Source organism: Zeus faber, assembly GCF_960531495.2.
Source record: "Zeus faber genome assembly, chromosome: 8".
Classification (NCBI taxonomy): Eukaryota; Metazoa; Chordata; class Actinopteri; order Zeiformes; family Zeidae; genus Zeus; species Zeus faber.
In genome coordinates, this window is record NC_137195.1 from 5716706 (window position 1) to 5741959 (window position 25254).

At 46.2% G+C, this 25254-nt stretch overlaps 1 protein-coding gene across 7 annotated transcripts in view; it reads right to left on the bottom strand.

Annotated features, from left to right (window-relative positions):
* Window positions 1–25254, bottom strand: part of mef2d (myocyte enhancer factor 2d) — an 83962-nt gene that overhangs the window by 20550 nt on the left and 38158 nt on the right. For all 7 annotated transcript variants that reach the window (XM_080005441.1, XM_080005440.1, XM_080005443.1 and 4 more), the window contains exons 3-6: window positions 23692–23895; window positions 9929–10063; window positions 1953–2163; window positions 586–642 (exon numbers count right to left, since the gene is read on the bottom strand). In XM_080005441.1, coding sequence (XP_079861567.1) covers window positions 586–642; window positions 1953–2163; window positions 9929–10063; window positions 23692–23895 — 607 coding nt within the window. The remainder of the gene's footprint in view (window positions 1–585; window positions 643–1952; window positions 2164–9928; window positions 10064–23691; window positions 23896–25254) is intronic.

Consider the following 25254-nt stretch of genomic DNA (forward strand, 5'->3'; position numbering starts at 1 on the left):
GGAAATGGATGGGGTGGGAGTAGATTACTCCGGAGAGGGAAGACGCGGGTGAACAGCTGAGGGGGACAGGAGGGGAGGGGTGAGGGGAAGGAGAGATAGAGAGAAGGGCGTGGGGGTGTGGGAGGGAGAGAGAGAGAGAGAGAGAGAGAGAGAGAGAGAGAGAGAGAGAGAGAGAGAGAGAGCGATAGGAGAAAGAAGAGAAAAGCGTAAGAAGAGTTTGTCTCTTTCCTACCCTTAATCTTCCTCTCCCTCTCTCCCTCCCTCCCTCCCTCCCTCCCCTTCTCAACTAACCATCCCGACCTCCTCTTTGTACTGTTTACTAGCAGCTTGTCCTGTGACCCTCAGCTGTCGCCGGTCAACAGGTGTGTGTGTGTGTGTGTGTGTGTGTGTGTGTGTGTGTGTGTGTGTGTGTGTGTGTGTGTGTGTGTGTGTGTGTGTGTGTGTGTGTGTGTGTGAGTGTGTGCGTGCACGTCTGTGTGCCCGCGTGCGTGTTTGAGAGTGTGCTCGCATGTGACAGGCTGTTGCCACATGCAAGGTATTCTGTGCTTGGTCTGTAAAGGCAAAACCCACCCGGAGCCCACTCACCGACTGGGCTGGGACAAGCGCCGTTGGAGTTCCCCAGATCTCCTCCTAACAGTGCCCCTGGGAGGGGTCAGAGGACAGGGTTAGAACCAAATTAAAGGCAACAACGACTCTGTGTCATCTCACATTCTTTAATACGAATATCTTGAATTTTTTTTTAAATAACCTTAAATAGTCTCATAAACTCACAAAAAATGACTTGACCCAACACGTTGCATTTACCATTGAATAGAACAATGGACGAGGGTCCCATTCAAAGTGAATTTCAACGGAAACAGCATGGCACTAAAACTCCCTGGGTTGGAGGTTCGATTCCCTGTGTAGCTCAATAGGATGAGCAAGGCACTAACAATGCCACCTCTAGGGGTTCTATTCCCTCGGTACGGCATGGATAAATACAGTTTATGGAGCAACCATTTAAGGTTCCCGGTGCTGAAGGAACTTTGATCTTTTTCCACAGGAAGAACTTGGTCCTGAAATTATTTCCACTTGGATAGTTCCTGCCCGGTCCCAAAAGAAACCCCTGCCAGCTAAGTGGTACTTTTACTTTTCAGAGGACCGGGAAACATCGGACTCACCAACACAAGCAAATGGAAAGCCGCAACCTGAACTGCAGCAACGACAAAGTTCAAGCACAACTTAATCGTGTGCCGAAATGACGTGTCCAGAAAACAGCCACCTCCTCCTGGTTCGCATGATCCCCATGGTTCGTAGGTGCGGTGGGCAAACCAACCCAGGACTCTTTCGGGCACCGCTAAGCTTGACGTTTCAGGAGGTTTCCAGCCTAGAAGGTTCCTCATTTTGGTTCCTGTGCATTAACGCGGTGGAAAGGCAGCTCATGTGGCACTTCTCGGGTGAGGCTTTTAATTCACAGGGTTTTGAAAAGCCTCTTGATTCACAGGCCAGCCTATTACGAAAGATGCCGTATTGTGTTTGTCGTGCGTTACATCACCCTAATTCTGACTTAGAACGAGATTATGCTCGTCAGAACAAAGCTTCATAAGTAACCTTGTCTGAGACGCGAAAATGGAGCACAAATCCTTTTCCGTCTGAGGCTGGAGGATGGCTCTGACGCACAGGGGGCGGCAGCAGGTACAGTCTGGGAAGGTGAACCAGTCCAGTTTAACTGAGGATGGATTTCTGTGTGCGGAGTGACAGCCGTCATGTCAAACGGCAAACACGCCCCTCATTTAAATACCTATATCTAGACCGAGTTCCATCTCTGGCCTTTGACGAGTACAATTTCCTCTTTTTCTTTGCCGTGTTTTTTCTTTAAAAAAGGGAGGTAAAAGATAAGCAGACATAGACACAAAACCCTCTCAATTAGAGGAATGCGACGGTTGTTGTCCCTTCCCTCCTCTTCGTCTCACCTGCGCTGGCGGGCCGCTGCGGTAGCCCTGGCGACACGCTGTTCCTCTGCAAGGCGGGCTGCTGTGGCGACAGGAGGCGGGGGTCCGCGGCGAAGGAGGTGGTGGTCACCAGGGCACCTCCCGGGTTGTTGCTGAACTGGAGGGCCGCTGCGCTCTGATTGGACACGGGCACTGTGACTGGCATGGGGAAGGTGGGCTGGGGGACAGCGGACTGGCGGGGGGAGAAAAACAGGAAGACGTCTGGATTTAGAGGAGCTTGAAACCGCACAAACTGGGGGCGGGTGTTGAGGTAGTGGCTCGGAGCCGTGCAAATAAATACGTGTTTATCCATGCAAGCCCACGCGTGAGACACTCAGTCACTGACACACACACGCGTTCAATCATCAGTCGAGGGTTTTAATGCTAATTTTTATTGATTGATTGTTCATCAAATATGAATAGGTGTAATTACATCTCCTTCACTGTGTCCAAATTTACAATCTATTAAGGGTAGGATAGTGAAAAACTAAAATATGGATACGATCTTCCAGGATGATGATGGATCGATTTACATCACAAAGGAAGTGCGTCATCCATTGCTCCACTGCGCATGTCTGATGCGGGTGGCTGAAGAGTTTTACGGACCCGGTAGATGCCGTTTTCTGGGGAATATCGCACTTAAATAGCTTCAATAAAAAACGTGGATCGATATTAATGTATTTATTTATATATTGATTATTATTGTTATTATTTATTATATTATTAATTATAATTTATATTTTTTATGTATTTATTTTTCAATTTATGAATTAAATGGAGGCTGTTCGGTACTTGCAGCCAGGAAGCAGATGGAGGATTTGAACGTGGTGGCGCGCCTGGCCCAGCGATTAAGTTGCGGCTCCAGGTTATTACTTGCATCACTAAAATTATATTATAAAAAACTGTTTTTTAAAAATTCTTATACAGAGCTGCCAAGTCTCACGCTTTGACCATGAGACTCGCACATATCAACCAGCTACACTCACATGCCACACCTCGTACCTTTCACGCTGAGAATCCCCAAATAAGTATTTTTTATTTTTTTATTCTGCGTATGTTTCTCCAAAGAACACAAATAGAGTGTTTTCATTGTAAATGTATTTGTTGTTATTGAATGAAACCAAAAAAGTGGCGTGTGCAACCGTGCGTAATGGAAACACTTTCTCCGTCGCGCTTTTACAGTGCGAATAACTATAATATCATGTATGGCAATATTTCGGCGTGACTGCATCACGATGTAACACTTTTGGATATCGCCAAAGGCTAACATTTACTGTAACGAAATTGCCAAAACTGAATTAACGCTGATTCTGCTAGAAGTCCCTGTTGGACATAAGATTTGTCCTTTCACTAACTAAAATTTTTATCTTTCAGAAATATTCAGCCAAAAGTTTAATATCTACATAGGGTGCTGATGTTTACACACACACACACACACACACACACACACACACACACACACACACACACACACACACACACACACACACACACACACACACACACACACACACACACACACACACACACACACACACACACACACACACACACACACACACACACACACACACGCACGCACAGGGTGAGTCAGTGAGAGGCCATGAAGCAGTGCTACCTTTTCCATGCCATGCCAGGTTAATTCTCCCTCACAGCGACTGTTCTATAGTGCTGGTTAGTGCACTGGTGACATTTCACAGCATGCACTTTAGTTAACAGCAGAATCCCACCACCCCCAAAAAAACAGGGTCATCAAAAGGAGGAAAATGAAGAAGGTTGAAGAGCAAGGTGGGTTGGTTGTTAACGCTGTTTAGAGCTACTGGGCTTATGTAGGAAAGCCTACATCCGACAGGGGCAAGGTTCTGCAGAATCTATCACTAACTCAACACACTGTAGACAACAAAACTTTTGACTGAACTTTTCTCACAGACCTTACGTTAATATCAGTAATTGACCAGGAGCCCAAGGTCCTGGTGATCGGAGAGGATGGAACCAGAGTCTGTCCCTCAATCTGCACACACCCCTCGACCCATTTCACCCTTCTGTGTCAAAAAAGAGGGTCTTCTATATATAGAATATGGGCCAGTACCACACTGTACAGCAGTGTACTGCACTGCCTGGGACCCAGTTTAATACAGAGGGAAATGAGGGTGGCACTCTGTCCTTGATCACTGCCTCTCTCTCCACTTTATCTAGTATAACTTCTGTTTGGGGAGGGGGGATGAGGAGAAGGAAAGGAGAAGGATGAAAAGAGAGTAGAGAATCAAAGAGCAACGAGAGAGGAGAAGAGGAGAGTGAAATGCTGATGGGCAAAAGAAAGATGCTGCTTATTAGAATTTCTGGACAAATAAATCCTAAAATCCTCCTGAATTTCCTGTTCAGTGCACGTGAGACAAAACACAGAAAAAGTGTGAACGAGAAAGAGAAGGACAGGTGAGTTGTGACCAGGGCAGGGGAAGATAGTAACGGCACTGCACCACTGCACACTGGCCAAGCAAAGAGTTGGGGTTACAGATAAATGGATGGATTAATTGATGGATGGAGGAGGGAACAGAGGTGTTGACACCTCCACTATTTGTAAATATATTTAAACTTAGGGTGGCATGGTGGTTCGTGGTTAACACTGTTGCCTCAGAGCGAGAAGGTTCTCGACTCAAACTCGACCGGGGCTTTCTGTGTGGAGATTGTATGTTCTCATGGGTTTCCTCTGGGTGCACCGCTTTACCCCCACCCTAAAGACATGCATGTCTGGCACAGAATCCTGCCGACGCCCTTGACCAAGGCATTGGTCCCGAGTTGGAGTTAGGCGCCGTGCCGTGGCTGCCCACTGCTCCAAGTTTGGATGGGTAAAATGTAAGGGGCAACTTTCCCCCCCAGGCATTAATGAGGTGATTCTTCTTCTCATTTTAAGCACTAAGCGGATTTTACTAAGCAGCAAGCCAGACAATCAGTCAGCAGAGGTCTTTGCTCAAGAGCACAAGGGACATGAATAGATTGTATTTATCACCCTTATTTTAAGGAGTACTTGCAAATCCTGCTCATGTGATCAAAAAAAACACACTTTTTTCAACCGGTGGCTTTCTTTCTCAACTACACTTTCCGAGTTGTCTGTTCCTTAATCTGGGCTGTTCCCTGGCAGTGTAATAAGCCTCGTCTCTGGTAAATTACACACGGAATTACTGCAGGCCCACTCAAACTCCATTTAACCTCCGATGCTCCTGATGACAGACGGGAGGGTTAATTGCACGCTGCCAGTCATCAGGGCGAATTACGAGTGCGAATGTGCACCTTGGAAAGAACTCCTGCTAGATAAATAGCTGACTAGGAGCTCTTCCTGAGGCAGTTCAAGGTCTCATCTCCTGGAGCAGAACAAAGAGGGAGGGGAGAGAAAGCTAACCTATTTTCTCTCGACCGAGCTCTCTTAACAGGGGCGTACTTCCTAGATGCAAGAGTATATCAGTATGAATTAAACTCATGGCCTAGTTTCCCTTCCTCTCTTTTTGTCCTGGAAGCTTTTTAAAGTTTTTTTGCAGCCCCCTTTTTTTCCTTCAACTTTTGGAACATCTTTTTTCATTTGTTCGGAGCAGTAGACTTGAACTCCGAGGCAAAAGGGGGGAAAGGTGTCTGGGTGACCTTCAGATCTCCTTGACATTTGACTGTCAGATTAAGAGAGTATCCAAAAGAAACAAGGAAGTAGGAAGTAGGATCCCCTATGAACATGATTGCCTGCTGGGCTCAGATGAGATCCTGCCATACCTTTAACCTTTGTGTCTTTCCTGCTCTTCCTTCCACATTTCTCCTACAAAAAACACTACCACACCTAGATGAAAGTCATCCATAAAAGGTAGTTTAATTTAAATTGATTAGATGTGACCCCTGGAGGCATGGACTCAACAAGACCTCTGAAGGTGTCCTGTGGTATCTGGCACCAAGACGTTAGCAGCAGATCCTTTAGGTCCTGGAAGTTGGGATGTGGGGCCCCCATGGATCGGGCTTGTTGTTCCAGCACATCCCACAGATGCTCCATCGGATCAGACCCTAACCCCGCCCATCCACATGAGGTAGAAGAAAACATGAGTCATCAGACCAGGCCACCTTCTTCCATTGCTCCATGGTTCAGTTCTGCCGCTCACGTGTCCATTGTAGATGCTTTCGGCGGTGGGAAGGGGTCAGCACAGGCACTCAGACCGGTCTGCGGCTACGCAGCCCCATACGAAGCAAGCTGCGATGCTCTGTGTGTTCTGACAACTTTCTATGATAGCAACATGAATTTGTGCTACAGTAGCTCTTCTGTGGGATCAGACCAGACGGTCTAGACTTCGCTCCCCACATGCATCAATGAGCCTTGGGCGTCCATGACCCTGTCGCCGGTTCACCGGTTGTCCTTCCTTGGATCACTTTTGGTAGGTACTAACCACTGCATAACAGGAACAGTCCACAAGACCTGTGGTTTTGGAGATGCTCTGACCCAGTCGTCTAGCATCACAATGTGCTCCTTGTCAAAGTGGCTCAGATCCTTACGCTGCTTCAACAACTGACTGTTCACTTGCTGCCTAATATATCCCACCCCTTGACCATTGACGCCCTTGTGCCAGTGGAACAAAACGAGCATGTTATTCACTTCACCTGTCAGCGTTTTAATGTCGTGGCAGATATATATATATATATATATATATATATATAGTAAAAGGAGAAGATTTCTGTTGTTTTAATTTAAGCTTATGTGTCTTATAATACAGTGACATAACTAGAGCTGCTACTGGGTGCATTATGCATATATAAAATGAATTGTACAGTGGCCAAGAGGGAATTAACTCCACTGGAAAAGTAAATGATTGACACTGAGGTTTTACTATGAACAAACTAAACAAGAGAATTCCATTTCCATCATATAAACAATATTAAATATCTGGTATCAGCATTTTAAATAATAATACAGTCTTGACAAGAAAGGCGTGTCACTGAAAATCGATCAAAGCAAATAAAAGTGAATACCGAGTTGTAAATTTAACAAGGAGCTTTTTTCTTAAAACCTTTACGTGGAAGAGTAGCTGGAAGTGTGTTCTTTCAGCGTCACACAGCTGTTATGCACATTAAAAATGACATCCTGCTGCCACTGCTGATTGGTTCTGTTAATTGGTACCTCAATGCTAAGACATTACTAATATAGAAGTCTATTCTACTACATGTACTACTGGGATTCAAACCAACAACCCTCTTCACCAAGAGCATACATTTAGCTACAGTATTTTCTGGCTTTTAGTGTCTGATGCCCTATTGTAATGAGAACAGAGACCACTTGCCATAGTTGACCATGCCAAGCCAACTCACTGTTCCTTCTAGACACTATCTAGCCAGTGTCTCTCCCTCTAGCCTCAGGAGACATTTTAGTACAAGTGGGATTAAGCTTGTATATCCCGGCCCCTAGCTGTCAGGCTGGGGATTATGATGCTATGGGGAGAAGAGGGGGGTTGGTGCTGTACGCTTATGTTTTGCTAGCACTCTGTGGAAGGTGTACCGGGCAAGGCTGGCAGGCAGGCTGCCCGGGCTGGCTGGCAGACCCAAACACTGGGAGGTGGGGGGTAGGGCTACCGACGTCTTGCAGTGCTAGGCTTACATCCAATTGACTAGGGCTAAGAGCTGCCTCTCTCTAGGGGTGGTAGATGGGATTCTATTCTTCATCTGCTGGGGCTTTCTTCTCAGAAAAGTGTTTAAGAGCTATTTCAGCTCAGTGCACACGCAGCAGAGAGGGGCTGATAAGGAACTGGTTGAATGCAGTGTGAGCGATACTTGCTGAATTGATTCAACTAAGGTGCACCATGTTTTCTCTGCAAAGGCTGCTTTGATGTTGTCCATCGGGCAGGCTTCCACTCATTACGCTGCTCCTATTTTCTCTTTGTTTTTAACTATGAAGTGCCATGTGGATACGGTCCTTCCTATAGTATAATTATGTAGGTGATTTTAGGGATGAGAACTGTGTAAAAGACATGCATGTAGGGAACGGTAGGTACCGAGCACTATTCCTCAATGGCCAATCAGAGGAGCAGAGAGACAGGAGGCTGGGTTATAAATTGGGTCCAACACATTAAAGTGACATTAATGGTATTATTGAGCACAGAGGAAAAACATGAATCACAGTGGAACTGGCACAGTAGATGAGAGGTAGTGCAGCCTTGGCAGGGTGCCTGTCAGAAGGCAGACCTGGATTATACCGAGAATACACATATTGTCAGCAGCAGTGCCTGCACTTGATCCCAGACGGCCTCACTCACAGTATGACCGATAGTCGGTTTTCATTTGGAGGATAATTTGATTGGTGTTAATGAGCGCAATTAAAAGTATTTATTGTGATAGTCAAAGTCACACTTGAAACCACCATTAGTGCTTTACTAGTTGCTGGGACAGTTTGCAATAGTTAGTAATTGTTTAACTTGATTTTATATGCAGCACGTATAAAATAATTTGAGAACACTTTGAATATTTAGCAATGTTCATTTAAAGATGGGGGGTGGTGTAGGAAGGTAGAGGATAAGTGGTACTAGGGGGGCTTGTTGTTAAAATTGCCTGACTCACTCACTTCTCCCTGTTTTTCTCAACATAACTAGGAACTTTCTACAGCTTGCCAGTTTTCAGCTTCCCTGTGGTTATTGTGTTCTTTAAAAGGAGCGCGTGGAGTTTAACAACTTAAAATACAAGTAGTTTTGTCCCACAGTGAGTCACCTTCCACGTCGCTGGAACATTCAGCTGTGTGCAGCGCAAAGCAAATGCTGAATTTTCAAACATTATAGTGTAGTCACTGTTATAAGCCTTCCACCATTCCAAAAACGCCAGACAGTGTGCGACATGTGTCACAAGCCTGGATGGAAGTTATTATGATTCGCTGTCGCATTTGTGGCATAGACAGTCAGCAATAGAGCGGTTACTCTATTGCAAAATCTGTAATTCTATGCGACAGTAAAGTGAATTTTGTTTGCACTTCTTTAACATTCATTTTCATATTTTGCTTATGACGGGGGGGAGTTAGTGGGATGGTTTTTTGCACAATGGCTATGGTGAGGGAAGCACAGACTTTGCATAAAATAATATTATGCACATATCAATAACATTTGCAGAAAGGCCATCGTACCCTTAAATACATTTTTTAACGGCAATATTAGACTAATACTAGATTGTTCTTTGAGATATTATTGCAACATCGCTCTTGACATTTGAGCATCATGATGAGGCGAAATAACGTGACGAAGGCTTTCAATGGCTTGATTAAACTTCCTTAACAGGGGGAAAAAAAAAATCTTCTTTCAATAAACTCTGCCTCTACCCACCTTTCTCGCAGTAGGTACAATGATCCGAGGAGATTATCGAGGGGGCGATTTGGGGACTAGAGAGTGTATTGTATGTCGGGGGTGGAGGTGGGAGGGTGGGTGGCTGGTGGTGGGGGGGGTGAGAGGTGAAGCGATAGAGAGGAGGCAACAGGATGGAATGGGGTGGTGAAGATCTGGCGGGTGCTGTGTGAGTAGTCAGGCCACTGTCAGCAACAACTTCAGGTTGTCAGGGCAACAGCAGGGAGCCAACATGGTGGGAGTAAGGGAGAGTGGGAGGTGGGTGTGGAGGTTTGGGATGGGGAAGGGGGAAGTACTCACTGACAGCCTATAGTTCTGCATCATTTTATCAAATTCTTCGTCAATTTTTTTGTATTTCTCCTCAGTGCGGGGGGTGAGGGAGGATGGTTCCTCTGGGTCTGGGCTCTCAGAGTCCCGGTGCTCTTTCTTGTTCAGAGCCTTGGATCCCCAACCAAGATGGAGGTCAAGAGTTCAAAGACCAGAAGGCAGAGCGAAGGTGGAGAGGAAGAAGGAAAGAGAGAGGGGGAGAGATTGATACAGAGAGAGAGAGAGAGAGAGAGAGAGAGAGAGGAGAAAGGGTAGGTTAGATATAGTAATAAAAAGTCTGTAAGTACTCACGCCGTAGCGTTTGAAGAGAACATCCAGGTCCTCTGTCTTGCGGTACTTGTCGTCGTTAAGCGGGCTTTGGTCGATGGAGTCGTCACCGTCGGGCTCAGGGCTGTGGCAGCCGTTAAAGCCTTTCTTTCGTAACGTCTGAAGTGGGTTAGGAATGGATGGAGGGGGAGAAGGAGGCATGTTTACGTTTGTTATTGTCAGACAGGCACATTTCGGGGGAAAAGGTTACATTTCAATTGATCATCGCTCTTCAGAGCCATGTGTTGAAAATCTCGGACATAACTCCGTGACGATGTCAGGACCCTTGCAGTGCAGTGGCTGATGCCTTCCGGATCAAGTGTGTGGTCTGTATATACAGAATGGTAATGTGCCAGAAAACTGTGACCCTCTGCCCTGTCAGGATGACACAGTGCTGGGTTTTGCCAGCTAATAAATGTGAGCCATAGAGACCCCATGGCAGAGAACATTATTTTTGACTTCAGAGTCTGCTATTGGTCGCAGGGTCAAAACACACACCATTTGACACAGCATTGAAACTTTTACGGGCGTCATGCACATTCGAGGCATTGTGGGATATTTGCCGGCGCCGCTCGCAATATATACTATAGTTTGCAGAGCACAACATTTCACCTGATGTAGTATATCATCCTGGTTCTTTTCTACATGAGCATACCGTGTGTTTCGGACGTACTAAACACTAATTTGACGTACTAAATAGTGTGCTCACATGACATTCCAGGCACAGCAAAAGACACATTCAGGTGAAACTTTTCCGCAGCCAAGGGTGAGGAAAACTATTGACTCCGGCCTCAGGTCAGATGGAAAAGGCCTTTGTCTAGAAGATGCTCAGCGAAAGGGACGAAGGCTTTTTTTTGGCATTTACCAATATGCAGGATCAGATGGCAGTATTTTAAGGTGCTGGAGCAGATAAAACCTGACTTGGTGTGGGAAGGCGCAGGGAAGAGCATCACACCTCCGCGCACGTTGCCTAATCAACGGTGTTGGTAATTGGTGTGAAGCTTCACGCCGAGGAAAGCCGCCGAGCGAGGAAAAGGCTAAAGGGTGAGGCAGAGGCGAGCGGCGGCTTTAGTGCTGTAGCTTTCACCAGTCAGGTTGTCTCAACGTTAGCTAGCACTGGCAGAGAGAGAGAGAGAGAGAGAGAGAGAGAGAGAGAGAGAGAGAGATGGAGGGACAGGGAGAAAGCAAGAAAGGCTCTTATTTTGAGAGGATTCAGGCAAACGAGATTTGCTGTTAAGTAGCTTTGCCTGGTGGGCCCTTGACCATACAGCCAACCAAATAGAACCTGCCAGCAAAATGGATCTTTAAACTTGAGCTGAAGAGCCTTCTGTGGTCCACAAACACACTTTAGACACACCACACAAAAGCTATGCTGCACACAAAAGAAAGAAAAAGAAAAAAAAAAAATCTGCCTCCATGATCTGCCAGGAGAAAATAGGGAGATATCATTTCATATTTTATCCACAGGGAACAAAGCGTATTAAGGCTCGAGGAAATGCAAAATGCAAAAAGGCCTACATAGGTTTTGGTGCTGTAGCGAGTGACGGCAGCCTAATGGAGACCTGATTAAACCATTAGAAAATGCTCCATGACCCTTGGTGGGTACGATCAGCTGTAACTGAGGATGACTCAACCGCCTGCAATATACCTCCACAGTCGAACTCAGTCAGGAACCACTTTTCAAAACCTCCTCCTTTTTTTTTTTTTTTAAATCCCCAAGGACACAAAACGAGGAGTTTCTTCATTTGAGACAAATTAGCCCGGAATCGGTAAAACAGGCCGGTAATATGATATTAATGTTTGACTCCGGGGTTCGGGGCGGGAAAAAGAGACTCTGTTTTGAAACAGTTTTCACTTTGATAAAAATCTCATTAAATGTAAAGCCATTGGCTCCGTGGTGTCAAAATGGCACTTTGTCGAAACCACAGAATGGAGGTTATTAAACCGATTTATAGCAAACACGGTGTCAGACAGCTAATTCAGCTGCAGAAGTATACCAGGACCAGTGCGCTGATCTGTGTGTTAATTTAAACGCGGAGCACCAAAGCCGCATTGCCCTGGGATAATCAGCAATTATGCTGTTCACTGTTTAAAAGAGTGCAGTTCATAAAAAGCGTGTGTGTGTGTGTGTTACTGGTTGTGTATGTGTGTGTTTTTGACAACACCTTCAGACACAGTGAGAGCGTGTGAAAAAGGCATGTGCTGGCATCGTGGTCGAAGCACGGACGCATTACCAGCCTGTCGAGGCACAAAAAGGCACACAACGAGCCCTGACAATAGAAGTAGTTCACATGTTATACACACTGGACATGGCCTCCCTCCCAACACACACACACACACACACAACCAGTAGTCACAGAATAAACACATAACAAACACACAAGCACAACCCCTAATTGCAACACACACACACACACACACACACACACACACACACACACACACACACACACACACACACACACACACACACACACACACACACACACACACACACACACTCTGTGGGTCCGTCAGTTAGATCAGCTTGTCTCTCAGTCAGCTCCATCTGTTCACCTGTCCCTCCACTCCTCTTCTCACCCACCCCCCTTTTCACCCTCCTCCCACAGGCTCTGCACTCTTTCAAGTGCTCCGGTCGCTATATTGTGTTGCCAGGGTAAGATTCCCGTGCAGGGAGCCACGCCGCACCGCCATTGGCTGGGCCTTCCAAGGGTCCCGCCCCCTCCACTTCGAACTCGCTCGCCCTGCCTCCAGCTTCCCCTCTGCGCTGCCTCTCCCTTTATGCTGCCCCACCTCTCTGGTTCCCACTCCATCACGCCGCTCTACCGCTTCCTGCACTGCAAATTTAGCACATTTACAAGGTAATATTGATATTTGTAAGATGTATAGTTTATAAGAATAATAACACAAAACAACAACAAATAATACAACAATTCCCCCCCACAATGAAATATTGGAATGAAGAATGGCAGTGAATTCAGCGGGTGATGAAGATACGATATGACGAACCTTTATTGATCCCTGGGGGGAAATTCAGGTGTTGGCAGAACAGTCAAAAATAAGATAAAATAAAAATACAATATGTACACATTTGAAACGGCCTAGCAGGCACCTGCCTTGCTGGCATCTCCTGCATCCCATCTCACCTGTGCGTGACCAAGCCACGCAGGGTTCTGTTAATTTGGCTGCTTGACATGAAAACAGGGACACGAACCCGGGTAACCCTATCCCTATACATATGGTATACAGTGTGTACACAATATACAAAAATCCATACATACTTGTACAGTTTCACAATTTTGTTGGAATGGGAATTGTTGATAGGGAGGATTTATATATATATATTTTTTATTATTACCAATTCTTTCTATCTTTTACTATTGATTATTGTTTGATGTTCTTCCCTTTGGAATAACCCCCACCCCCCCTCTACATATTCCCATTATCAAGAACCCCCCCCCCCCCCACACACACACACCCCCATTCTTGTCAATTACCTACACACCCCCTCTCCCTCAGTTCCCACGCTCCCACTCCTTCCACCGCTCTCAATTCACTCATGTCCTTCTACAGCAGAAGACATACAGTATGTTCTTTATGTATATGTTCTTCAGCTTACATCCGCATGTGAGTGTGTGTGTGTGTGTGTGTGTGTGTGTGTGTGTGTGAGTGTGTGTGTGTGTGCGGTTGGATCAGCGAGCTGCCGGCCAGGACTCTCCTCTTGTTCCGCTCTGCACTGAATGAACTGCCACGTCCCATTTGTGGCTTGTCGCATTCAGAGGCCGCCCCCACCTCCGGGCGATCCTGTAGGCCCGATCACATCTCAGCCTAAGTCTCTGCTCAACCGAAGTTACACTCTGCATTACCACAAAGCACGTAGCGGCGAGTCGGGCGCAGCGGAGAGGCAGAGTGCCCCTCGTCCCCAGTATAATGGATTCACTGTCTCTCACGCCGCAAACGGCGAGCAGACCCGCGGCGTGTTTGATGAGCGCATGGGAAATCAAATGGGCTCTCATCTGCTGTGTACCGCTACCTCCGTTTGTTCCATTAGATAGATATAGATTTGATTATATTACATTAGATTTGATTAAATAAGGGCTGGACTTTTTTTTTTTTTTTTAATCCCCTTGGGGAAATTGGGTTGTCCCTGCTGCAGCAGCAGCAGCAGCAGCAGCAGCAGCAGCCGCAAAGTAGAGTTTTGGGAAAACATTAGATAGATATGGAGTCAAAGATAATGGTGAAAGATTTCAAAATCGTCAAAGAAACTAATTATCATCCAGATTCAAATCCAAACGATTACCTCACAAATTACCTTACAAATTACCTTACAAATTACCTTACATACTGTGAGGTATTTGTAAAAATGTGCACAGTTAGACCATTGCGATATGAAAAAAGGTCATTATCATTATTATATCAAGACATTTTAGTCATCTGTAGCCACCACAGCCCCCCCCCCCTCCCCCGCACCCATTCATTGTCATTCATTATGTATGGGAATGTCAACCACTGCCATGTTGCTTTAAACCACCCCGACCTCCAGAAGGCAGAGAATATGTAATGCTGAAAAATGCTGGTTGAGCATCGTCTCCCCATGTTCCAATCCCGCCGAATCCAATCTCGTTTTTGGGAACCGGAAGCAGTGGTGTCCAAGCACAGTTCTTACTGTACATTCATTTATGTAACAAATGTTCCAGTTGAGGTTTTAGCACATGCAGCGGTTCTAGAAGAAATATAAACAATTACCCCAACATAAAAGCTTTGGCTGCGCTCATTCGGGCAGAAGGGTGTTGCTACAACAGACAGTTATTTCAATTGTCAGATGTGACATTTCCCACAGAAGTGCTGGGAAGGTCCTTGCTGCTGTGGCACATCAGTCCGGAGGCAAGTCTGATCTGACCATCATCCAAGAAGAGCGAAGGGGAGAGAAAGAAAGCCAGTGGGGGCGGGGGTGTCTTTTTCTCGAGCCGTTATCCCACCAGCTATGGTCTGGAATTATTTATCCATGAGGTTAATGGACCTCTGCTAGCGGCAGCTCTCTGGAGGCCTGGACAGCATGCTTAGTTACCGAGGCAGCAGAGCACGAGGAGCCGCTGCTCCTCCGTTATGGGCGGCATGAGAACCTGTCAGGTGTTTTAGTCATCACGAAGGACTGATATTCGATGTCGGGATGCATTCGTGAGAGTTCCTCCGCAAAAGCCCGACGGACAATAAGAGCGGCGGAGGTTGACATTCGTCTCTTTTCGAAGGATCCAGAATAAAAACTATACATTAAAAAAAACTAAAAACTGAGAATGGAAGCGCCGCTGGGTATTCCTTGTGATCAAATAAAGGTGTAGTTTGGATGGATCAGGTGCGTTACAGCCATTTGATGTGTGTAAGGACCAATTGCTTCCCACAAAAAAAATAAAAAATAAAAAATCTTGTGCATTCTTCTGAAGTGGGAAAGGAAAATCTCCCTAATACAAGGCACAGAGAAGTTGCTTTGAAAAATGTTTTGAACTTTGTTATTTTACATGGCAAGATACATAAAAAAATCCCCCCGACATGTTGCGACCTGCTTTGGTCTTGATCGGGATCACTGTAATACACTAAAAAGTTGCACTTACAGTATTTGTGTTATTATTTAGTTCATAGTTTGGTATGTGTCTGTTATTATTGCAGGAGACCTGCCATTCACAGTCTGACATTTGAGAAGAAACAGTTACCATGAGCAACTGGTCCTTCCACGCATCTAATCAGTTCCAGGATTTTTTTCCAAATACTGAAAGTCCCAGTTTGAAGATTCTAAAATTCAGCTACTTAGTGTTGGCGCTTACCACAACTGAATTACTAATATCTCATACGAGAAATTGTTTTAACTTGTGTGTCTTTTGTGTGAACTGTGATTCTGTAATGTGTGAGTGAGTTGTATTGTTTGTTTATTACTTTATTAAATAATGCTATAATAACGATCAGCATCATCCAAAACAAAACAATATGTCTCCAGTAAATGTCTTATTCTGCTTGAATGAGTGGACACTCAGGACACAATAAAACAAACCAAACTCAAAGAGTTTGAGTTAATTAAATGACTAAATAAAGATCCACTCCATCGATCGCCAATCTACATTAATGACAGACGCTTTTTTTATTTTTTTATCCGCCAGGAAAAATCCGGGCATTGAGACAGTGTACCATGTGAGTGCAGTTCACCGTGTTCTGAAACGGATCGCAGAGGCGTAGAGGGGAGGGCTCTCTCTGCCACTCCCCTTCTCCGTTCAGAGGTGTTTTGAGCCCCTTTCACACATAGTTCCCGGTAAATTACAGGGGTAAACCTTGGCGGCACCGCTGGTGATCACTATTCACACATGCACACATGCACATGCTCCATTCAGGCACATTTCCGTCTCGTGCCTTTTCACACGTGCCATGATAATGGAAGGAATAGAGGGGGCAAGGGACAGTCCGGCAGAAGAGTTGCCTCAGGGTTTCCCCCAGAAAAGTTGTTCGGCCTGTGGCAACCATGGGCTGGGGTTGGGTGCTGAGAGTGGTCCTGAGAACGTTAGTCACGGTGTTTTTTTTATGGCGTTCAATAAGGAAATTCAGAAAAATAAAATACCTTTTTCTGTTAAAAAAATAAATAAAATAAAATACAACATTTTAGATCTGGGCTATTATAGAGATTTATTTTTAATGAACAAACCCCATTTATCCTTCCATTACTTTTCATATACATTTCACATGTTAAAAAAAAACAGTTTGTGGGAACTTTTACTCACTTATTTATCTGATTGGCTAAGCGACCATAATGTGACACTGACTAGTCCCGCTGCTGTTTGGCCCGAGTCGCCGTACGGAAGAGGGAGGGAGGCAGCGGTGGGTCATACAGAGGATTTCCAGCTGCGTGCTCCAAACCATAATGTTTAGTGAAGGTGCGTGTGGCGGATATATATCAATCAGCAGCTCGGCATGACACCGAAAGAAGGCACTGAAATCTGCATTGCGATTCGGTCCGGTAGATATCGATCGTATAGAAACCGGTGAGATAGTGGTACCGGGTGCCCAACCGAGGGGCTATTCACAGACGGATCCAGAGAGAGAGAGAGAGAGAGAGAGAGAGAGAGAGAGAGAGAGAGAGAGAGAGAGAGATCTGTGTGCTACAATGAAATAAGATTTTCGATATTAAACAGTAAAAATATATATAAAATCAATATGTGGCGGTCAATGTTGATATTTTGATAAAGAAAAACAACAACCTTAAAAATACATTGAAAAAAAAAAAAAAAGCAGATGCTTAGGCCTGGTGGGGGGGGTCAACTTAAGCCCGACGGGTGGCTGTATGTATGTGGACGTAGCACGCAAATGAAAATAAATATGCCTTTGAAATTAATCCTGCAATAAATAAATGAGGCAATAAATATATATATAAATATACATTTAAATATATAAATGAGTAAATATATATCCGACGGACAGGGCGGAGGGCGTGGTGCACCCGAGCCCCGACATGCGCGGGGCGAGGTGGTGGGGGATCTTTCATTCCGATTCATGGGATCCTTCGAGAATCAGTTTCGAGACCCTGCGGTCTATACGCGCCAAAGTCCGCAGTGGAATCAGAGAATTGGAGTGGAGTTTTTCTCATTTCTCCTCGACACAGCAGTGCGCAGGTGGGACGTGTGTGCGCTGGTTCCCGGGTTCTGTGCCTGTTTTCCTGTGTTTTTATTTTAGCTCTATTCATTTTTGTTTGTACCCTTATTGTATAAAACAACATTTTTGAACACAGCTTAGTTAAGGGACCGTCCCGTTCCGCCCCGTTACAAAAAACTGTGTGTTCCCACTGTCCCCTGCTGCTTCATGCATGTCTCCCTGTTGCTATGGGACCCAAGTAAAAACTAGATGTTTTTGTATAAATACTTTACTTGTAAATAATAAATCCTGCATGTCTGTAATGGGAAGACCGCATTTGCCCCATTACATTATGTTCTATGCGTGCGTATCCCTTCCCGGTAGAATCATTAATTGGCGATTGAAAATTTGCACGATCGCCCAAGTCTACACAGAGGTCAAAATAGACTTTAGCCTGTAACACTAAACAACAGCAACCTATGGCAAACTTGAACTGGTCAGAGTGGGAGTAGTCAGGTGACCTACACTGACACACCATGCGGAGGCCGATAGCGGGACCTCATCCAGTTGAGATTAGGACTGTAGGATGTGACAGGTGGGCCTGGGAAGTCTGCAGAGTTTGGGTTGGAATGGCAAAGCGGGATAAGGAGAGGGAGAGTCAACAGGGAAACAAAGATGTCTCCTCCCACTAGGGAAGGGAACTGTGGTCGTGGGGAGTGGTTTTGCCGCCCTCTTCAGGTGGGGAGAGCCAGCACTGGCAACTGGAAGGGGATGCAGCTGCAGAAGATTGAGGTGATGCCCAGCTAAGGCTGGCTTTTGTTCCACCTGGCTTCTTGTGCATGTCTACCTCGCAATCAACAGAGACGTGTTACAGTGGCAAAGTCTGCAGGATAGATGGACGGAGAAGCAGGAGAACCATGTAAATCTCCGCTGGGGAAGCCCCTTCGCCACCTAATGAAGATACAGGAAGGTCAGGTGGCCACCCATGGACAGCAGATGCTTGAAATCCAGCAGCAGACGTAGGCCCTGGTCGAGCTACTCAGCCAGCCCAAGGAAGAGCAGGCTCTGCTGCAAGAGCTCCTGCATGGCCAAGGCCCACGCTACAGATCACGGTGCTCCAGATGACCAAGGCAGACGACCCAGTGGCATATCTCGCCACTTTTGAGAGCACCGCAGAGGCCTGGGGCTGGCCTCTGTCGCCCTCACAGTGCAGCTCCTGGATGCCAGTAGTCGTTGGCTCAAGCCGGAGATTCAGCTGAGGACGTGGTGCAACGAGTCGTGATGGAGCAGCTCATTGCCATCCTCCCTTGCAACATCTCAGATGGGTCCAGTGCCACCAGCCCACCTGCCTGGAGGCTACCGTTACCCTGGCAGAAAACCACCTGTCCCTCCCTCCTCGGAGCCAGCAGGAAGATGAGCCCCAGCCACCACCAGGCCCACGCCGGCTCGAAGGAGTAGCTGCCCAGGGAGCACCCGCACACACGGGGCCTGGCCTCAGTGTCCTCTACTTCGGACCAACAAAGGGGCCTCTCAGACGCTAGGACAGGGTTGCTGACGTTGCCGTCTGCCCGGACACCGCTGCAAAGAATGTCCACTGAAGCAGTCACTCACTTGTACTTCTGCTTTTGCCAGGATAAATGTTAAATGTAATGTAATGTAATAAACTGTACAGGGTGAGTTGTGATACTCAAACAGAGGAGGAGGTTATGCAATTGCTCATGCTGAAAAGGAGAAGTTGTTTTCCAGGCAGCTCATCACAATCCTTCGGCCGGTCACCTAGTTCAACAAAAAACTGAACATTTCTAATGGCCGGGGATTCGCGCAGACGTGCGACAGTGATGTGGGTCATGCTGCAAATGCCAGTTAGTCAATCTGCCGGCCACCAGTCCCCAGCGAAAGAATTTGGATGGACGTCATAAGGGAATTAGAACAGAGTGCACGGGAATACCGCTTTGTGTAAGTCACGGTGGATTGTACAACATGATATCCCAAAGCAGTTCGGCTCTGTTTCATTTTATCTCCTGAGTCGAAATCCCGAAAGAGATTCTGACTGATCAAGGCACTTCATTTTTGTCACGAACCCTCAGGGAACTATACAAATTGTTGGGTGTTCGCTCCATCTGGATCAGCGTGTACCATCCCCGGACTGATGGTTGGGTGGAACGGTTCAATAAAACGCTGAAGAACATGGTTCGTAAGTTTGTTCATGAGGATAGCCTAAATTTGGATAGGTGGTCGTACCCAAATAACCCAGGTTATTTGGCAACCCAAAGAAGTATGTGGTTGGACGGAGTGATGTACAGTATCTGGCAGGTGCGTCCTCAGTCGGGACGGGAGGATATAAGATTTTTATTTTTTATTTGCGATAAAAACATTCAAGATAATTTTATCGTAGTGAATTTCCATTATTGGGATAATCGTGAATATCCTCACATGAGCGGGAATATTCTTACAAGTGACTCACTAACATACAGTCCTAGTGATTTCCTTTTTTTTTTTTATTGTCATTTGAGAACATCCTTTTTAGTTTGACTATGCCACAATGCCAGTTAGACAGACCATATAATTTTACTCATCTAAGATTGATTGTTTGTTTTTTTGCATTAATTCTGCTGCCCTTGCTATATCTCTGTCTGTGTGATCTTAAAGCAAAACAAGTTATTAATTTACCGTGCATTTACAACACATAACTCATTGAACCATGTGAATGCTTGTGTATGGGGTTGATAGGTCAATTATTTTTATAAATGGATTTTCTCTCATTGTGATTACCTGCTGGGTGTTGGCGAGAGTTATGTCCTTGTTTGTTTTTCACTAAAAAGGATGTTCACAAAAAAAGATCCTGTCCTATGATGCAATAAAAATATTTGCTTCTTCACAAAATGTAAAGTAAAGTGGTTCCAGTATGTTTTAGTGTCATTTTAAGAGGTCTTTTTGGGGATTATCTGGATAATATTGTGAATCGCAATTATATTGGCCAGGATTATCGTGACATTCAATTTTCATGTCGTCCCACGCCTAGTCCTCAGACAGACAAGACAGCGGCGATTGCGGCCTGCCCAAACACAAAGGACAAAAACAGAATGGTGGGCTATTACAGGTGCTTTATATCGTACTTTTTAGCTAACTTTTCAGAGGTAGCTGTTGGCCGAGCGGCTCCCCACGCCTAAGTCAGGCAGTGGGGGTATGTGTTAGTGGGGAGTGGTTTTGGCGCCATCTGCAGGTGGGGAGATCCAGAACTGGCAATCGGAAGGGGACGCAGCTGCAGAAGATTGGGGTGATTTGCAGAGTGTTTAAAAGCTGCTGTGTTTTCACCTCTCCCGCTCTCTCCTGACAGCAATGCTAGTCACCCTACTCTAGACTGTACCTTAAAAGTTATTTTTTTATATGTTTTTCTGAAAAGACAAACGCTCCCACAGTGAGACCAGGGATCAGGTTGCTGACAGAGTCCTTAAGCCCCGCAGTGCAAGTCGCCGGTGAGATTTTCCCTTCTTGAGCTGCTTAAAGAGAAAGGACATCCACCTCTCTTCTCTTCTAACCTCTCTCATTTTCTCTTTGGCTATTCATCCGCACCCTTGATGCATTCACTCTGTCTCTCTTTCTATTTTCCTTCCTTCTCTCTGATTGGGATCTGCAGCGAAGCGGATTAACACATTCTGGCAAGAGAAGCAAGCTGCACACACACACATACACACACACACACACACACACACACACACACACACACACAGAATGTGTGTGCATATGCATTGCCCATAGGTCCTGCTGAACTGAAGGAATGTTTGCATGCTCACATATCAGTATGGATTTAACTGCTGTTGCGCACACTGGGAAATGACGATGTGCATGGCTACATACAACAAACTGTAGGCACAGAGTTCACATGTTTGTGTACTAGTGTGTGTATATTTGGTGTGTGTCTGTCGGGTGGCCTGCGTGACTATATCCACACTTCATAATTTATACTCAAAAGCACTTGCTAGGAGAGGCGAGCTGAGGCATAGCGGCAAATGGGCACATTCTGACTACCCAATTATTCTCTCTCCCCCTCTCTGTCTCTCCCTCTCCCTCTGTCTCTCTCTCCCCCCATCGCCGATTCTCCTCATTCTCTCTCAGTCCATCTCAACCACACCTTATGCTCCTCGACCACATTAAACAAGGAGGTTTGCGTTGCAGCGCATCTGGCAAAAGGGGACAGCTAAGGACAAGCACCAAGGGAACTTGCTGAATGCCTCCTGGCATCCTGGAGGTGTGTGTGTATGAGTGTAGACATGTGTGTGTGTGTAGTACACATACCGACAAACAGACAGACAAACAACAGACCAATTGGCACACACACACAAATCAAGATGCTCTCATAAGGTCTGAATATTGTATGACGTATTCTCACGGGCAACTGCAGTGCGTGGAGAGAGAGAGAGAGAGAGAGAGAGAGAGAGAGAGAGAGAGAGAGAGAGAGAGAGAGAGAAGAGAGAGAGAGAGAGAGAGAGAGAGAGAGAGAGAGAGAGAGAGAGAGAGAGAGAGAGAGAGAGAGAGAGAGAAGAGAGAGAGAGAGAGAGAGGAGAGAGAGAGGAGAGAGAGAGAGAGAGAGAGGAAGAGAGAGAGAGAGAGAGAGAGAGAGAAGAGAGAGAGAGAGAGAGAGAGGAGAGAGAAGAGAGAGAGGAGAGAGAGAGAGAGAGAGAGAGAAGAGAGAGAGAGAGAAATGAAGTTACATTAGAGGGAAGGAACGCTACACACTTGAAAACACAAACACAAACATGAACGCAAACAGCACCAGTGGAGCTTGTGCTGATGTGGCCCCAAGCTATCCAACGCCGAGCCACATAACACACACACACACACACACACACACACACACACACACACACACAGACAGCTCAGGAAGTGTCCGTTGGTGTCTTCTTAACAATTCACTAACAAGTTCTACATCTACAGTGTATATATATATATATATATATATATATATATATATATATATATATATATATACACACACACACACACACACACACACACACACACACACACACACACTTCCCGATTGTTCGGATTCTGAAAGGAGGTAAGTGACACGGTGCTCGGGACCTCGGAATAGCGAGCGTTGACAGTTGACCGTCCCCAAAGCAATGTGTCCGCCCGGAGATGAGACTGTTTATCTGGAGTGAGATACGAGTCTGAAGCTCTGTACAGAGTCTAAGAGCGGGGCGGCAGCGTGCGCGGCTCGCTGAATCATATCTCACTATCTCGTGTTCAATTCATGAGAGGACCATTATGTATAAAAGGGTCAACAAGTCATGTGAATATGCTCTCCGTTCGCCTTGCAGGCTCCTTGGAAAGCTTTTCTTGCCGACATGAGAAAAAGACCGTTTGTATATTTGTGTTGCGTTTTTTTTTTTATCGCAGGTAATCCCCCTGGCTCTACGACCGGCACCCGAGCCACGACGCCGCCGCTCCCTTCGCCTCGTCACGAGTTACCCCTTAATTCGGCGGCCATTTTGTGCCAAGATTACCCAGTTGGCTCCGGGCTGATTTCCCTGAGCTTGCTGCTGTTGAGTCAGTCCCTTGCCCAGCTGTCTCTACCTCTGATCCTCCAACACGCTGCCAGGCGCTCGGCCAAACCATGGCTGCGAATACACCGGACCGGACTGCGGTCCGGTTCAGCTGAACTGAACTGGGCAGGACAGGGCGAGACCACGAGGGAGTTTTGACTCGATCGCACCGGATCGGATTCAGCGGACTAAACCGGCCGGAAGCAATTTATACCGGACTCAACAGGATTAAAATTCACAGGACGGAACTGGATTTAGAGTGGACCGGAATTACAGCAACCTGGATTGGAAAACATGACCTGGACAAGCCCAAAAAAAGTACATTTCAATTTGATTATTCCTATGGAGGTAGCTCTACATGTATTTAAACCCAGAAGGCTCTGAATTTTAAGATACCGTGAATGAACCGTAATCTAAAAGCGAGCGGTACAGGTTGAGATCAGTTTACGTCCTTCCAAATACGCCGCACGCTGCCCGGAGGGCCTGTTCTTTTTCCCAATCTGAAATCCACCAACCTTTTTGGGGGGCCCCTCGACATGTCTTTCATGAGTTTGTTTTTGTCATGATTGCGTTGAAGCCCAGACGGTTTACCTCAATGATGTCGGCGTTGGTCCGGCTCTCGTGAGGCTCGTTGTACTCTGTGTATTTGAGTAGGACCTTGTCCATGTCGGTGCTGGCGTACTGGAACAGCTTGTTGGAGTGGTTGAAGATGATGAGGGCGATCTCGCAGTCGCACAGCACACTCAGCTCGTACGCCTTCTTCATCAGGCCGAACTTCCGCTTGGTGAAGGTCACCTGGAGGGAGCCACACACACACAGCTCAATGGCGGCGGCTAAATACACAGCGGCCCGCCGGGACTCACCTTCGCACCTTTGTTCTTTTGTCATTCATTCAATTATTTAGTAATTTCACTCTTGTATTAATGTCTTTTACTCATCTCATTGTCTTAACTTATATATCGTGTCATATTATAATCGTTATACGTATTCATGTCGCGTTATGCTTTGGCAATGTAAGGGTCCTTGTCACGCCAATAAGCAAATTCAAATTCAAATTTAAAGAGAGAGAGAGAGAAGGATGTGGACAAAAAAGTCGTTTTACAACGAATGTTATATTTCGATGCTATACACTTTACTAAGAGCACATACATCAATAAAACACTGCTTACGGACTTTTTAGGCCTCATGGTCGAGTCTGCACATTTTAAGGACCCGCAGACAAAAGAGAGAAGAAACGAAGAAAGAAACAAGTTGAAAGACAGGACAGCTACATAATAAGGTTTTGAGAAGCAGGTTGTGGGCATTTGGGAATTGTGAAGGTGGAGTAAATGGACCAAATGATTAGAGTGTAGGACGACGACACCTCTCTCTCTCCCTCCCTCCCTCCCTCCCTCCTTCCCTCCCTCTCTCTCCCTCTCCCTCTCCCTCTCTCTCTCTCTCTCTCTCTCTCTCTCTCTAAGTGTGAAACATGAAGGCGGAACGCAGCCTGTGGTTAATTGAAGATGTAAACAGTTGAGCTCCGACGGCTCCCTCGGCGTCTCCTGCTTTTAGCAACGTTCCCCCTGATACGGAGGAGCTGCTGTTTACAATACAGGCTATCCATCCATCCATCAATCCATCCATCCATCAATCTCTTTCCATCTCCGTCTTCCACAAAGTGCTGCCTCTCTAATTGCCCCTCTCTCTCCTTCACTCTCTCTCTCTCCCTCTCCCTCTCTCGCGCTCTCTCCTTATTGTCACACTACCTCCATCGCTCCTTCTCTCGTTTGCTCTCGCTCGCTCATTGCTTCCCGCTGCCACAAATCAAATTATATCGGGGTCGTATCCATGGGCAACCGACTGCACCCACCCCCCCCACCTCATAACACTCTGCCACCATCACCATCTTAGCTCCCTCTCTCCCTCTCCCTCTCTCTCCCCCTCTTCTCTCTATACCTACCCCATCCATTGGTCCCGTTCCCTCTCCTTCTCTCCTTCTACCTCTCCATTATCCTTTCTGTTTTAATTTCTGTGTATCTCTTTATCTCTGCTCCCCTCTCTGCCTCTCAGCCCCTCTTCAATCTCTCTGTCCCGCGTTCATTCCTCTCTCCGTCTCCTCTTGTCCAAATGAATCAAATTCTAATTCAATATGACTACGAGACACACGCGCACACG